Source organism: Trichechus manatus, unplaced genomic scaffold (genome assembly GCF_000243295.1).
Source record: "Trichechus manatus latirostris isolate Lorelei unplaced genomic scaffold, TriManLat1.0 scaffold00030, whole genome shotgun sequence".
Classification (NCBI taxonomy): Eukaryota; Metazoa; Chordata; class Mammalia; order Sirenia; family Trichechidae; genus Trichechus; species Trichechus manatus.
The window spans coordinates 9,279,407-9,295,727 of NW_004443966.1; the positions used below are offsets into that span (position 1 = coordinate 9,279,407).

The 16,321-nt window shown below is 53.3% G+C and overlaps 2 protein-coding genes across 5 annotated transcripts in view; one reads left to right on the forward strand and one right to left on the reverse strand.

The window, feature by feature from the left end:
* The first annotated feature begins 1,801 nt into the window (after nucleotides 1–1,801).
* Nucleotides 1,802–5,282, forward strand: FBXL22 (F-box and leucine rich repeat protein 22). Its single transcript, XM_004374789.2, has 2 exons — nucleotides 1,802–2,136; nucleotides 4,512–5,282. The coding sequence occupies exons 1-2, from the start codon at nucleotides 1,802–1,804 to the stop codon at nucleotides 4,855–4,857; spliced, it is 681 nt and encodes a 226-aa protein (XP_004374846.1). The 3' UTR covers nucleotides 4,858–5,282.
* A 3,238-nt stretch (nucleotides 5,283–8,520) lies between these two features.
* Nucleotides 8,521–16,321, reverse strand: part of HERC1 (HECT and RLD domain containing E3 ubiquitin protein ligase family member 1) — a 196,323-nt gene continuing 188,522 nt past the window's right edge. For all 4 annotated transcript variants that reach the window (XM_004374646.2, XM_023729707.1, XM_023729706.1 and 1 more), the window contains exons 73-79: nucleotides 16,023–16,192; nucleotides 15,609–15,774; nucleotides 14,726–14,802; nucleotides 13,688–13,940; nucleotides 13,052–13,204; nucleotides 11,532–11,837; nucleotides 8,521–9,001 (exon numbers count right to left, since the gene is read on the reverse strand). In XM_004374646.2, coding sequence (XP_004374703.1) covers nucleotides 8,816–9,001; nucleotides 11,532–11,837; nucleotides 13,052–13,204; nucleotides 13,688–13,940; nucleotides 14,726–14,802; nucleotides 15,609–15,774; nucleotides 16,023–16,192 — 1,311 coding nt within the window. In that variant the 3' untranslated portion in view covers nucleotides 8,521–8,815. The remainder of the gene's footprint in view (nucleotides 9,002–11,531; nucleotides 11,838–13,051; nucleotides 13,205–13,687; nucleotides 13,941–14,725; nucleotides 14,803–15,608; nucleotides 15,775–16,022; nucleotides 16,193–16,321) is intronic.

Below are 16,321 nucleotides of genomic sequence, written 5' to 3' on the forward strand. Positions count from 1 at the left end.
CGGAGCCCAGGAGGGGCTTCAGACGTCAGCCGTGCTTTTGAACAATCACAAATAATGAGCTCGCAGTACTCCCAGTAGCTGGTTACCCTTTTCCTCGAAAAATCCTTCCTTTTAGTTGTTTCTTGTTCTGTGTCACGTTGGTGGAGGTGGGTTAAAGGGGGCACGGGCGGTCACTGGACACCGGCTTCCCAGGAGGGAGCTGATGAGAAAGGGCCGTTTTTCCTCCCCGTAGCTGCACTGTGCCTTTGGAGGCAGAGCTGCCCAGGCCCGACGGAGCCGTAAATCTAGAGGAGGGTGCAGTGCAGCTGCTTCACGGGTGTGGTTGCACGTGATTGGGAAACAGCATTCCCACGCTCCAGTTCTGATCAAGCGGGAGAACAGACAGGTGCCCACTGAGGCGTCCGCCGGGCTGGCAGAGGAAGCGCTGTCCTCATCACACTGCCACATGGGTGGGTGCAGCCTTTGCTATCAGCATCACCCCTGCCCCCAACAAACCAATAAACAAAGCGAGGAATTCACAGAGGATTTAAGGGCAGGGGCATGGGATTGGGAGTGACGCAGTATTAGAAAATGGATCCAGCATCTTGTGAAACCTTGGATACTTCAGAAAGGGAAAACCTGAGGGGCACATCCCCAGGCAGCTTGGCTGGAGGTAGATCTGGGAGGGGGCACAGGGACCAACCAGTTCTCTAAAAGGAACTGAAGGCAATCAATCAGAAAAAACACCCCCACTGCCTCTGAGCTGATCCCAACCGATGGTGACCCTGTGTGTGCAGAGTACAACTGTGCTCCATACGGCATTCATGGCTGTGATCTTTTGGAAGGAGATGGCCAGGCCTTTCTTCCAAGGTGCCTCTAGGTGAGTTAGAACCACCAACCTTTTGGTTAGTGGCCAAGCACTTAACCGTGTTTGCCACCCAGAGTCACAAAGAAGGAATGCCAAAGGGGGTGGTGAAAAGGGCAAGCCGAGACTAAAGTAATTCCAGGCAATTTGTATTAAGAAAGAGCTACCTTGTCCATCCCTGACGTGGGAAATACAGGCTGGATACCGCAGAACAGCATAACCGGGCACATGTCAAGGCAAGTAAACAAGTTTAAAATACACGCACGTGCGCACACAGAACAACCTGAAAGATAAGCTATTTAAATCTTTTATGAAACAAGTCAGGGTGAAAACAGCAGGTTGGGAGGCCAAGGAAATCCCTCTGCCAAGTGCAGGGCCGCCGGACTGGAAGGCGCTCAGCCTCGCCTGGAAACCATCACCTGACTGAGCAAAAACGTCATGGAGAAAAGAGGCATTGCCCGTGGATTCAGCTTACAGCTCTGAGCGCCTAACTGCCGTCCTTAGCCCTTTGAGACAACAGCCTCTTCCTAGGAAGGGCGCAGTAGAAGGTTCCTGATGTCCTAGGAAGTCAGAACTGCTCCTGTTTATGAGAGGCCCTTCCAGTGAACCACGTGAATGAAAATGCCGCGGGAAAAGCCACGGGTTCCCCGCTGAACACCATCGCCACTGTCCGTGAAGAGGGAAAGAAATCTCTTTTAAGGAAACTCGGTAACTTCAATAGGCTGCTTGTTTGCCAGGGTTTCAGTCCCTCCGAACGGAAGCCGAACCACAGACGGGTGCACGTATGTCTGGATCCTGGCTCGCTGGCTTCCCCCTCCTCAGAGCTTCAGCACCAGTTGTTAGCCAAAAATAAACACCATTCCTCAACCATATATGTCCAGCAGCCCCGAGCTGGGGAGGAGCAGAGGCGGCGGCCGGCGCCCGGGGCCCCAGCCCGGCGGCACTCGCGGGCTCACCATGCACATAACGCAGCTCAACCACGAGTGCTTGCTGCACCTCTTCTCCTTCCTGGACAAGGACAGCAGGAAGAGCCTCGCCGGGACCTGCTCGCGGCTCCGGGCCGTGTTTGAGGACCCCGCGCTCTGGCCCCTGCTGCATTTCCGCTCCCTCGCAGAGCTCACGAAGGACAACTTCCTGCTGGGCCCGGCGCTCCGGAGCCTCTCCATCTGCTGGCACTCCAGCCGCGTGCGGGTGTGCAGCATCGAGGACTGGCTCAAGAGCGCCTTCCAGAGAAGCATCTGCAGCCGCCACGAGAGCCTGGTGAATGACTTCCTCCTCCAGGTGTGCGACAGGTAGGCGCCCGCCGCGGAGGGGCACAGGGAAGCGCAGCCGAGCCGACGAGATGGCTCCGCCCAAGTCCGACGCCCCAGGCCCCGTCCAGGGTGCGGTCCCAGGAGGGGATAAAACCACGGGGGAAACCACTGCTAATCCTCCAGCCTCGCGGGTCCCGGACCTGCTCCTGCTGCGGAAAAGCGGCTGCAGCTGTTCGTGTCCCTGGGGAGCCGTCCTCCCTGGCCGCCGCAGAGTGCAGGGCGGGTGCAGCTGGCCCTGGGTTTTCAAGGTCGGGGCCCAGGAAGGCCAGACGCGGCAGTCACCCCTCCGGTCTCCCCCGGGAAGCTACCGTAAGGCCTGTGAAACGCTGCTTGAGGAAGGGGTGCTAGGCTTACTCATCTTCACAGCTGTTCCAGGGGAGGAAGCTACAGCCTAATTTTAAATCTTAGCCTAGTTTCTCAAGTGAGCAAGCAGAGGCTCTGCGAAGCGGTGCACTGTGCCCACAGTCTAAGCTTTACCAGGTGCTTTGCTGTAGTGGGTGAAGGTCCTTCCCTCGCCGTCCCCGCTCCCTCTAGTCTGACTTCTGGGCCTTGCTGTCGTCAGCTGCCCTGGAGTCAGGCCCCAACTCCAGGCGACAGTGGAATGAAATGCTGCCCGGTCCAACACCATCCCCACGACTAGTTGTAGATGGGACTGTTGTGATCCATGGGGTTTTCACTGGGTGATTTTCAGAAGCAGATCACCAGGCGTTTCTTCCTAGTCTGTCTTAGTCTGGAAGCTCGGCTGAAACCTGTCCATCATCATAGCAGCACGCCAGTGTCCACTGAGACAGGTAGTGGCTGCACATGAGGTGCACTGGCCCGGAATTGAACTCAGGTCTACCGCACAGAAGGCAAGAATTCTGCTGTCAAAACGGCTTGGTCGCTTTGGCCCAGCAAGGCCCAGGCGTTTGTTGACAAAGCCAGTATGTCACCATTGGCCCACGCCATGGTCCTTGGTGGGCAAGGGTCTCTGACAAGCAGAGGGGGACAGGAGAGCTGAGTGAGAGCAGCACAGGCGAGTCATTTGAGCTCCGGACCAGCTTCCTCATTCACAAACGGGGTCGTGGGGGGGCGCAGAAGGTCGTTGTGACAACAAAGGGAAGGCATGGGAACCTGGGGAGCTGGAGCAGAGCAGGCGCTAGTGGGGCTGGAGCAGAGAGGCCAGAGAGCTGACACACGCCTGAGGGCCTGGTCCTCGCTGCCTCTGGTTCCTGAATTGTTCCAGGCTGGCATCCAAGTGGGGGTGCAGTAACTGCCCCCAGTCAGTTGAGCTGAAATCAGGGCTCTAGAATCCAGAGCCATGCCCTGCATCTCATGGGTCAGGATGGGCCTGTCACTAAGCACCCCTCCCCACCACCAAGGAAACCCCTTCTCCCACCCAAGTCCTGCCAGGGACATTCAGGGGTCTCGGTGTGAAGCTGGACTGGGGCAGTCACCACACACACCGCCTTTCCCTAACCCCCGAAGGCAACAAATCCAGAGAACCAAAGAAACAACAGTTGTCAAATGGCATCCCCTCTGTCCACAGCAGCCCCTGGGCCTCTCTAGGTGGCCAGTGTTGGATTCCCCATTGGGAGTTCCTGGGGTAAGAGCCAAGAACCTCACAGGGCCAGCCCCCGTGCTTCATGCAGATTAAGCTGTGGTGGAGTGGCAAAGGGCAGGGAAAACAGGCTAGAAAGCCCTGGTTGAAATCCTGGCTGCATCGTTGCCGGCAAGTTCCTTAAATTTGCTCAGCCTGTTTCCGCAGGTGTAAACGGGTCCAGGGCTGTTACGTGGGTTTAATGCAGGGCTTAAAACCGGTTCTTTCCAGCAGCCACCGCCAAGGAAGCCACACTGGAATAGACCCAAATTTTTATAATTTAGGTGAACCGGAACCGTAACCAGAATGGGAAGGGAAATGGGAACGGGAAAAATGACGGGTGGAAGCCCTGCTAGAAACTTAATCTCCCTCTCTGAGAACAAGGGCAGCGTATGCGTTGCATGGCAACCAAATCTCTTGCCCATGGGATTTCCAGCAGAGCCCAAACCGCGGCGCCCGCTCAAAGATGAGGGTCCGTCCTGCAGCACTGAACGCGTGTCGCTCCCCACAGTCCTGCCAGTCATCCAATGACACGCTTCAAGCCCCTGAAGGGGCCCACCACCCCTATTCCGAGTCTCCCATTCCAGGGCTTTGGCCTGTAATTTTTTCCATTCCAGATCACCCAAATTATAAAAAGTTTGGGTCTGTTCTGGTTTTGCTTCATCGACCATGATCGAGCCGTTGAGTCCCTGGAAGGGGCCAGGACGGGCGGGCCTTGGCGGGGCAGAGGATGCCCTCCTCGCCCTTTGCCTAGGTCACCTTGCTCTCCCTACAGGTGCCCCAACTTGGCGTCCGTCACGCTGTCGGGCTGCGGCCACGTCACCGACGACTGCCTGGTGCGCCTGCTGTGCTGCTGCCCGCGCCTGCGCGCGCTGCGCCTGGAGAACTGCGCGCGCGTCACCAACCGCACGCTGGCGGCCGTGGCGGCGCAGGGGCGCGCGCTGCAGACTCTGCACGTGGACTTCTGCCGCAACGTGAGCGCGGCCGGCCTGCACCGCCTCCGCGCCGCGTGCCCGCGCCTGGCGCTGCGCGCCGAGCACAGTGCAGCCATGATGCCAGATCAGCCCCAGCGCGGCGCTGCCGCGCACGGTACGGCCTTCCGCAAGCTGCTGCCGCGCTAGGCGGCGGGGAGGACGCCCGGTGGAGGGCTCTGGGTGGGCGGAGCGCGGGCTGAGCCGTTGGGTCGTCCTGACCTCGAGCCTCAGCCCCTCCACGGATGAGTGGCTACATCTTGTGAGCCTGTTTCCCCGGCTGCAAAATGGGGATAATAATGTCTACCTCACATCACGATTTTATACATGGGATGCGTCTGGGAGATTAAATGAATGGATGCATGGGAAACACTCGGTGGTTCTACCTAAACGTCAGCTCCTTTCCCGTCTGCCTCCCGGGGCCTCTCTCCTGCCCCATCATCGCAGCAGCAGGAGGCGCCTACACCGTCCTGGGGGATTCCGGCCGCTGTCCCGAGTCTAAATAGAACCCCAGTGTGGCGGACGTGACCATTCGCTGGTCGCACGTTGCGCTCTGGGCTCAACGCGGGGCGCGCACCCGGGGTGGGTTTGGAGGCTTCGGGAACGGGGTTCAGCGAACCTGGCACTGCCGGTGCGCGGCCTAGTGGGGCCTGCGGGGCGCAGAGCACCGGTCTCGGCGGCTCCCCGAGTTCCCAGGCTGCCCTCGCTCCCGTGTGAACAGAGATGGCCTTGGTTAAGTCCTTTGATTACAGGACCATTGCAAGCTGAGGCGAAGCTAGATTTTCACCTGCTGAACGTGGGTGCGTCCGGACTTTAGCCACTGGTGACCCACATCTAGCCACCAAAGTACAGGCACCTAGTCAATACTGGGGCCACCCATTATAGCCGTCCTCGTTCCAGGAACCTGGGGCAAACCTTGGGTAAGTCCAGTCCGGGAGGCGGGAAGTGGTGGGCGAAGCTCACGCTGCCAGCCCCACACACTGCCAGCTGCGACCTCCTTGAGTCCCTTCTCTGCGAAAGGGGAATCTTGATCCCTGCTCACGGCCTCCTTCATTCGTTAGACAAATATTGGGGATACAACAAGTTCTGTTCTCACGGAGCGTGCGTTCTAGTGGGGAAGAGGTGATAAATAATTGCACTATAAGAAGGTAGTAAGTACGGGGCGGGGGCGGAGTGTTGGCAAAGGGTTGACCACCGTAAGCCTTCCTGAGAAGGTAACATTTGCACAAAGGCTGAAGGAAAGGAGGCAGGGAGCCTAGCGCCATCTGGAGGCAAACATTCCAGCCTGGGGGAACAGCGAGCACAAAGGCCCTGGGGTAGGGCTGGACCCGGATAAGTGAGGGGAAGAGCAGAGATGTAAGGCATGACGGCAGCCTTTGAATGGACGGGTTATTGCGATAATGAAAGCGACCTCCAGGTCCCCCACCCCAGCCCCAGCAGGTGCCAGGCCCCACGCAGAGATGCTAGCCAGGTGAAGTCCCAGGTGCTGAAATTTCTCCAAGCAGAAGATGTAGGCAGGCGGCAACACCCTACCCCTCTGGGGACTGCTGAAGGGCTCATTTGCTGCCCCTGGGTCCCTGGCTGGGCTAGCATTTACCCCAACAACAGGGTCCCGGCACTGAGCCCCAGCATAATCCCTCCCGCCACCGGCTGCAGAGGAGCGGGCGGCCCCACTCCTGGCCTGTGAGGCCCGGGCTTCGTCCTGGTCATCTTCCAGTCTACCCACCATTGCTCTCAACTCTGGAGACACGCCTCACAGGGACTTTATCTCCCACTGGTGCTAACAATGCTGAAAGAAAACTCAGGCGTTCAAGGGTTAAATGTCGAAAACAGAACCACTTAAGCCCCAGGGCTTTGCTTTCGTCATCTCCCACCACGAGCCCCAACGCACAGCAGGCCCTGCTTGTCCGAGTGGGAGATTTAGCTCGGGGAGGGCTCTAATGCATCCCGGCTTCCATCCCCTTGCTCTCACCTGCTAGCCCCGTGAGGGCACCTCAGCCCTGTCCAAACCTCAGCTTTACCCGCATTGGGGATAGCAAGAAAAACCTCGTTTACAGCGTTCTCGTGAGGATTATGAGATTGTGTTTGGGAAGCGGGGTCGCTGTGGGTTCAGCTCCAGCCAGATGACCTTTATTCCCCAGGGCCCCCCTTTTCCACGGAAGCTTTTTTATAACTGAGGGTTAAGTTCCCTCAGATGCCTAGTAACCCCCCCACATACCAGGACTGGCAAGTGCAGAACTACAGCTGTGCAGAGGCTGTGTCTAACAGTTTCTGTAGAAAATACATCCTGAGCTCTAATTCGGCTATGGATGCATCCTGCCAACCCCCGACCGCACCCCCCAGGGCCAGGGGAGGTCCTCCCAGGAGGCTGGCGGGATTAGACCGACAGCTGTCCACTCTGCCTCCTAAGTCACTGCTCACCACCACCACCAGGCACTGGGCTAAGCACTCCACAGAACAAAACAACCTGACTCATGGCGACCCCGTGTGTTTGTTAGAGTCAGACTGAGCTCCACACGGTTTTCTTGGCTGGAATCTTTACGGAAGCAAATTGCCAGGACTTTCTTCCGAGGCACTGCTGGGTGGGTTAGAACTGCCAACCTTTTGGTTAGCAGCCGAGCATAAACGGTTTGCACCTCCCAGGGACCTACTTGGCAGAACACAGTGCCCTATTTGATCTTAAAAACAACTTTCAAAGTCTTCTTTAAGGTTTGCATAAATCAAAGGGAACTGCGTGCTTAATCCACCGACTCGTTCATCTCAGACGTTCACTGGGCATCGGCCACGGGCTGGGCCAGGCCCTGCCTCGAGGGGCTCCCACTCTAGTGCTAGAGAAGACACGCCACGGGGGTTGAGAGGTATCCTTGAGTCATCTCCCAGCTCTGCCGTCCATGGCGTCTGACCAGCTCTGAGCCTGTGTGTGGTTCAAACTCACCAGCCACTTCAGGGGAGAAGGATGCGGCAGTCTGCTTCTGTAAAGATTTACAGCCTTGGAAACCACCACCCAGGGACTCCTGATACCAAATTAGCTGTGGCTAATTCTCTTCACTAATCCTGAGGTCTGCCATGATTAGGTTCTCCCTAAATGAAATAAACTTTCAGTTAATTGGGTCTTCTGAGTAACAAGAGGGAACCTCTAAAGTCAGATGCTTCCTGCCTGCTTTGCACACTGGACTGCGGGAGGGAAGGGGCAGACCACCCACTGGGGGACGCAGGTGCCACACAGACTGCCATGTGCGCCCCAGGCCCACAAATCAGTTGTGCGCACAGCACCTGCAGAGCTCTCTGAGAAGGGTGGCCGGGCAGAGGGGCCGAAGCGAGGGCCCTGGGGTGAGGTAACAGAGAGAAGAGACCCCAGACAACAGAAGAACACATGAAAACGGTCTTCTGTACTGGCAAGGTCCTCAGAAGCGTGACGGAACGTGCCTCAGTGTGAAGGAATGTTCCTGAATTCTGTCAGAGAGAGAAGGGACGGAGAGCCCTGTGCGGGGGCTGACGTCTGGCTCGACGGCAACCCTGTCAGAAGCTCCACGGGAAGGGACAAAAGCAGCCCAGGCTCGGATTCCTGAATCTGCTTTATTTCTCTGCGTAAGGAACCCTGCACAGGCAATTCAAATTAAAACAAAATAAATATATGAATATTCATGTAAAACTGTCCTTTCTAATGAACAATTATACACAATGTACAATTTCATGTTCACTGGGTGGGTTTACAAAAATGTACCATTCCCAACTAAAAATGCACCAAAATGGTTCCATGCAAACTTACCAAAAGTGACCAAAAATATGGAGGGAGAAACCTGACTGAGAGCACTTCGTCTTTTTTTTTTTTTTGGTACAATCACAGAAAAATAAAAACATCTAATTTCCTCTGCTACATTTAGAGTAACTAAACGTGGCCACTGTTTTTAATGTCGGTTTATGTTCCTAAAACATCTATGTAGTTACCATAAAAGTACACCCACATGAAGCTGGAAGTGAGCATCACTGAGCAGAAGGGGGCGGCGGCGCCCACGGGGCGGTCAGTAGTCCGCGTCAGGGCCCTCCGCGTGGTCCACGGGGCGGTCAGTAGTCCGCGTCAGGGCCCTCCGCGTGGTCCACGGGGCGGTCAGTAGTCCGTGTCAGAGCCCTCCGCGTTGTCCACGTTGCGCGAGAGCATGTAGTTGTCCATGTCGATGGAGCGGCAGTTGTTGATGGCGTAGCGCAGACGCTCGGCCATGACCGGCTGGCTGGAGTAGGGCGGCAGCCTCAGCTGGAAGAAGCAGGTCTGTGAGGTAGGCAGACTGTCGTAGGGCTGTGGAGAGAGAGACCGAGGCCGTGACTGCGGGTAGTTGTGTACATCACCACTGCAAGGCAGGAAGGCCCCTCTCCCGCCTGTAAGATGGGGCTCCATGGACGTAACTGTCTGGCCAGCTTGAGTGGGAAGCAGAGGCTGGGCCATGGAGAAAGGGTGCAGCTTTTGGTGAAGGGCACCTGCTTCCTCTCCTCGCCCCCTTCAATGCCCTCACACATAAAGTGAGAAGCAGCCCTGACTTGCAGCATTACTTGAGGGGGCACCCTTAGCACATCCTGGCACAGAGTAGGGGTATAGTAAGAGTTCATTCACTTCCACCAAGAGGGCTCAGCCTTGAGGCCACCTGCAGGGACCCCGCAGAGCAGGTGAACCGGAAGGGCAAGGAGTGAGGTGCCTCCTCCTTCCTCACAGACCTCCTGGTCCGCATTCCGCATCCTTCATCCCCCGTGGCTGCCAGCACGCAGCGCAGACAAGGAAGGGAGCAGTTCATTAAAACCCAATCTATCCAGTTAACTGACAGTGATGCAGCCAATTAAAACGAGAATTCTAACAACTCCCAGCAAAGCTGAAAAGTGCTCAGGATAGACTACCTGGCGAGAAGCAGAATGCAAAACTCTTTAACTACATCACGCAAAAATGTGTATGCTTGAGGCAAAGACGGGGAGGAAATACAGGAAAGCAAGAATGGCTACCGTCTGGCAGGGTTCTATATGTTCCCTGCCCCTCCCGGCAAATGCAACCATTTTCCAAACTATTTGTAATGCTAGTAATGTTGTTTTTATACATAAAAAAAAAAAAAAAAAGTTTTCAAGAAGCAGCTGCCCTGCTCTTTCTTGCTCAGGAGGGCAGGGAGCCCACACAAGGTCAGAGGGACGGCCTGCAGCCTCGCCGCCCAGCCAGTGACGGCAGGGACAGCGCTGACGCTGAAAACAGCACGTCAGCCCGGTGACACCAAGCGGGAATCGCCAACAGGTGGCTCTGATTACTTCCATTTGGCGACTGGCAAAATGGCCTAAAAGCCACAAAGAAGAGGCCCCAGGGGTCCGTGATGGATTAATTCTGGGGTGGGGGGCTGGGGGGAGCCCAAGGCAGACATAAGGTAACGGCTCTCTCCAGATCTGAATAAAAGTGAACCATTTCCCCCTCCCCACCTCTCTCTGAAGCAACAAAACAGATTTACAACTTATGGTTTCTGGCAAGTCATGTAGAAAATGTATGGAAAAGCTCTTTTCAGAGGGCTTGCTGTGTGTGGCCTCTCCCGTGAGCCTAGCCCCAGAGCACAGGCCTGCAGCCTCAGGAGGCAGCGGCTCTGGAGAGAGCCACCTCCAGGAGTCATTGCCAGAAAAGTACTAGGAAGGCAAACACCGAGGCCTGCCTAAACTGGCAGGAAGGGCCTCGTGGGAAAGGTCCCACTTCCCTTACTGTTTCCTGAATAAACACCATGGGCCCTGCCCTGAGGGCTGTCCAGCTCAGGGGGGTAGAGACAGAAGGCACCCAGACACTTTTAACTTGATGCAGGAAGTGTTCAGAAGGCGGTCTGACCAAGTCTGCCTTCAGGAGAGGGGCAGGAGCACAGGAAAGCATCCAGGAAGGCTTCCTGGAGGAGATGACATTGGTGTTAGGCTTAAGGGCTAAGTGCTTGCCAGGCACAGATGGAAAGGGGCGTGCAGGAGAACTTCCTAAAGCAGAAGGAACAGTTTATACAAAGGCACCAAAGTTAAAAAAAAAAAAAAAAGCCATGGTCTGCCAGGGAGAAAGGCAAGGAGCCCATTATGGCTGGAACATAATACGTGTCAAGAGGTGACATCAGAAAGTGGAACAGAGGCTAGACTATGGAGGTGTTTAAGGCCAGGCTAAGGGGGTTTGCATTTATCCTGGAGTCAACACGGGGGGCCCTGAAAGATCTGAAAGGAAGAGAGTGACATGGTCAGACTGGTGCTTGAGAAGATGACTCTAGCTGAAGCGTGCATTTAGGCCTCTAAGCCCTTTTATTCCTAAGACATCTGTCAAAATGACAGCTGGGCTGGGGCCTGCAGCAGGAGCCTTCCATCAGGCCCAGGAGAAGCAGCAACGCCCGCTCCGTGGAGCATGCCGCACAGAGCCGCAGAGCACATTAGCCCACTCCCCAGGTCTCCCGGTTCCTCCTGGAGCGCGTGCACCGCTCACAGCTACTATCTTCATGAAAAAGAAGAAACGAGACCATGCCCAGCGCACAAGTCACCCAGCAGAATGGCGTACGGAATAAGCAGTGTCAGAGGCCACGCGGTCGTCCCTCTGCCCAAGTTCAGCTGAACTCAGGAAGGGGCTGGGAGACTTCAGGAAGGCTGCAGTGGTAGTATGTGGTTTACAGTCATTTCAGAACTTCTTTTTCACTGAAATTATTTTTTCTGAACAAGTTTTACTGCTTGATTTTTTAAAAAATTTAGCAATTCCAAGCATGAAGCCTGAATTGGAAGCCTACAGCCTGGTCTTCCCAACGTGCAAGCAACAAGGGTGGACACGACCAAGGAGGGAAAAATAACCCACTTACCCTGTCGACCTTCATGATTTGAAATCTCTGGGAGATGTCAGCGGTGTTAGCTGGTAGTCGGGACCGTCCGGACACAAACCTCATGAAGAGCACGCGCTCCTCGTTGGAGAACTCTTCCAGAGTGCGCCAGAACCACTGCACCAGCTGGTGCTGCTCATCCACCTCCCGGTACCGCACCACTTTCTTCAGGACTTCCACCGAGATCTCGGGCATCCCGCAAACCATCTGCTCCAGCTGCTTTGCCGTGAGGAGGGACAGCAGTGGCACAGGGACGATCCAGGACATGCCCTCTCGGACTGCAGCCACCTGCCCCCAGAAGAGGTTTTCATTCAACATGTGTGCACATACTGGGCGCCACTGTGAGCCAGACGGGGCCGGGTACCTCCTGCCTGCTTGTCTGCTCCCCGGACCCTCTGCTTCCCTTCAGAACTCTAGGCATGAACACAGCCTGCTCTCCCTGCCTCTGAACCCTGTCAGAGCTTCTGCCTGTGGGACAACCGTACTTCTTCTGGTCCCTGTTCAAGTCCAATTTAGGAGCCCACCTTCCCTCCCTGACAAAATCCAGCTTCACTGACAGGACCCTCCCTTTCTGATCAGGAACTAAGGGATGTAATCTTCTGACTGGATTTGGCCTAAAGACAGAGTCAAACAAGGAACCAGGAGTGAAGAACTGTGGAACTGCCACACTTCCAACTACTAACCTTGCACAGCCTCAGAACCTGGGTCTAGCTCTCAAGAAGACCCCAACACACCAGCAAGTAAAGTACTACTGAAATGGCTACTGATGACTGCACAACCAGAAGAACCATTTTTGGATACAATATTCATTTCTATGGTCACTCATTCCTACTCCCATAATTTATTAAATGCTTACAATATGTCACCGCAGAACAAGGATAACTCAAAAGAAACAGAAAACACATTCTTCATCTAATGTCTTATAATCTAACTGAAGAAACAAGATCCAAAATCTGGGGCCTAATTCTTAGACCACAACACAGAAGAAGTATGTGATATCTTGAGAAATTTGAAGGTAAGGAAAAAGACCTCTACAGGCGAGGAACCCCAGGGGACAGCTGGTCTCTGGAGGCGATGCATTCTCAGCTGGGGCATGAGGGACTGTGGCAGGAGAGAGAAAGGGGCACTCGCTGGGATCATAAAGACCAGTATTTGGGGGACTTGTCTACGGGGGCCCTGACTGACCCAGCTGGGGCGGGAAGCAGTAAGACATGAGGATCAACGGGGCTGAGAAGGAGTGAGAGGGCAGGGTCTGAAGGTCTGGGTGAGAGCTTGGCCTCGATCCAGCCCGTGGCCAATTCAGAACTGATCTAAAGCCTTGAGTAAGGAGATGGGAGACCCAGAGATACGGCCTGGGAATTCTCTGTACAGGGTCTGAAATACAGACACAAATGAGCCAATACAGTAAATACATATGCCAAAACTGGGTAGCAACCACTTGGCTCTTACTCAGAGACAAACCCAAGCGTTCACATGCACCTTCCAGAGACGCTTCATCTCACCTGTCGGTCCATCTCATGAAGCCGATACTCAATGGCCCTCTCCACGTACTCCTTTCTATTGGAGAATGTGAGTGGGATACTATTCCCACCAGGGATTATGGGAACCATTTTGCCATCCGCGCTCTGGCCAACAAAAGAATCAAGAGGAATCATCTAAGAATTGAAGAAAAAAGAATCATTATTACGTGGTAGAAATGACAACAAAAAGTATCTCACACACAAATACAACAAACAGTAACAAAGTCAAGATGTTAAGGGTAAAAACAAAGCTAACAAAACAGGTAGGACTGATGAGGCTGCTTGTGGGCACGTGCAGTCAGACCTGAGGCCAGCTCTGTCTGCCCCAAGCCAGGTTTGATGAACTGGTCACCCTGGGCCTCCCTGTCCACCTTGGTTCTCCACGCTAACAGGCAGAGGGTGGATCAAAGGGGAAAGGGCAGAAGTTGGGGGCTGGAGTTGACTCTATCCGTTAGCAGCTACTTTAACTGCTGCGGTTGAGCTGCTAGGGGCAGCAATGGATATGCCATGGGTCAGCCAGACAGCAAGTGGAAGGCCATGTCTGAATTTCACACAGAAAAATTCTAGTCAGTGCCCAGGGAAGTCAACAGCAGCAGAAACAGAAGGGCCAGGATTTACCTCATGGAAACTCTCCTCGGTAATGCCACTGTCTTCAATGTGAAGAATGCTGTTGAGGGTCTGCACGTAGAGCAGGTCCACCTCCTCCAGGTCCTCCAGGCTGAGCGGGACGCAGCACAGCTGCTTCCACACGAGAGGGGCCAGGTGGAGGTCCAGAGGCTTCTTTGTGCGGATGGCAACCCCCATTAAAATTCCCAAGAACTTAAACTGCATTAAGTGTTCATCTAGGCAGGCAGAGGGGTTAAAAAGGAACCTGAAGAATTAAAGGAAATGTTTCACACAAAAATGTCCTCATTTCTCTTAGAATCAAGTGACATGAAAGCCACAGTGTCAGTCTACACCTGTGCTGCCCGAAACAGCAGCCACCAGCCGTATGTGGCTATTTACATTTAAAGTAATTAAACAAGATTAAAAATTCCACTCTTCAGTCACACTAGTCACATTTCAAAGGCTCAACTGCCACGTACAGCCTGTGGCTACTATTTTAGACAGTGCATGGGGACCATATTTTGGATTATTTTTAGGAGAAACACTAAAGGGCAGGCAAATGGTCTGTTAATTCTTAAGCTGTCTGCGCAGAATACCCTATTTCCTAAAGCCATTTATCACTTAGGGGCCCATGAGGCAGGATCCAAAATTAATCTAAAGGATAATATATAATTGCAAATACTAAGTGCTGTGACTTGACGGCATAACTTTTAGTGAATTTTGATGCAGCAAACTCCTTGAGGAGAGACCACGTGGCGCTTCAGAAACACAAAGAAGTCGGGTTTCATGATCACGGCTGAGTTTCCTCTCCTCCGCTTTACTGAGTTGGTGCCATGATAAATATCACTTCATGATGGAAGTGCCTCGGTTTCCTCATCTGTCAAAAGGGGATGATAACAGTGCCTCCCCCATAGAGTTATAATGAGAAGTCAACGGGACAATACATGTAAAGCACTTAGAACAGTGCCTGGTCTATAGTAAGTGCTCAATAAATGTGAGTTATGGCTGTTATTACTGGAGCATTCAGTAAACACTTGCTGACCGCCTTACCTGTCCCTGTTGTAACCCACTTCTGCGGTGGCATTGGGAGAAGGTATAAGAAGGTCAACTATACCAGTTTCAAGTTCCTGTAGAAGAAAGAAAAACACTGTTTTGAGAAATGATCATCAAATGTATCAAGAAAACAAACCAATTTCATTAAAGGTCATACTGAAAAGAGAATATTTTGAGGGATTTATAATGCTATGTGACAGCTAGCTATCTCTGTACTTTAATTATTTTTATGGTTTCAATTTAAAATAGAATTAGGAAATCCCCCACGTCGAAAATATCCTGCAACGTGAAGAACCAAGATGAGAACGTCAATCCAGCGCAGGAGGTAGGAAATCCGAGAGCAAGACGGAGTGATGTTTCAAACAGACTCAGTAAATAATAGCCAATGTTGTTTAAGGGTTATTTCGGTCAGAGTTTATCAGAAAAATCCTGACACTAGGCAGACCCTAGAGCTGCTCTTGAAGCAAAGCTGCAACTACGGCCTTAAAATGAGAACTGGTCTGAGCTCTTAAGAGCATTGTTTCCCACCCCTAGACACTGGCAGTTCTACGCTGTTCCAAAAGCAGCAGGATAAACTCAAGCACATGGGTGAGCCCGGGTCAGTCCGTCATGTGCATGTAGATGTGTGTCATCGTCTGCCAGGGTCACAGCACACTGGTCGATGGCCACACACTGACATTACTCAGTAAGTTACTCCCACAAGCATCTCACAAACCCTTGTTATAATTCACCTATCCCTGCACTAACGGCAGGTCTCTGTGAGGTTCACAGAGGCATCCTTGTTATATTTATAAAAACAGGCTGGACAGTCATCACTGGGAATGGCCAAACAGCCACCACCTGAGCAGATGACACGGCAGGTGACACTGCATGAATATACCTGGCACATCTCTGTGATTGTGTCATCAAATACTCCTCCAGCGTCATCAGCCCCTTCTCCGACCAGCTTGACCTTCCACGCTCGAGAGGGCAGACGGAGGTCTGATGCATTCAGCTTAACGACTTGTCTTGCTATCTGGACAAAGATGGGCTTACACTTCCGTCCTCTTTAAAAGAAAGGGAATGAAATACAACTCTTATCAATTTCCCTAAATCACCACAAAGGTCATTTGATGGTATCTTCCCATCAGTGAATGAACAAGCCAGCTTCACGACAGCGGAACACTGCACTAGCCTCATTGTAACCACGCTCGGTCTAATGCGGGTACTGTTACTGTTCCACTTTAAAAACCAGGAAGCCAAACAATTCAGACATGCGTTTGCAACAATGTTCATCTAAAAAATTCTAACTAACCTGGTTGATATCCTCTTTACAGTAATCTGAGGCCCATAGTTTTTGCCCTGAACCATGGTTTTTCCTATGGAGCGCACCATCGGGAGGGTGTAGACTCTTGGAGCTAACAAAGGCCGCAGCTGTCCCTGTACAATGCCCCAGGTTCCGGCATTATAGTGAGATGTACTGTTCTGTAACAGAAAGGAAGCCTATCAGAAATGGTGCAATCTAAGGCGCAGAAGAAATGACACGTCTCACTTTTAGAGTATAAATTCTTTTTTAAATGGACTCTAAGAGTCCATAAACCTGGAGAGTACTAT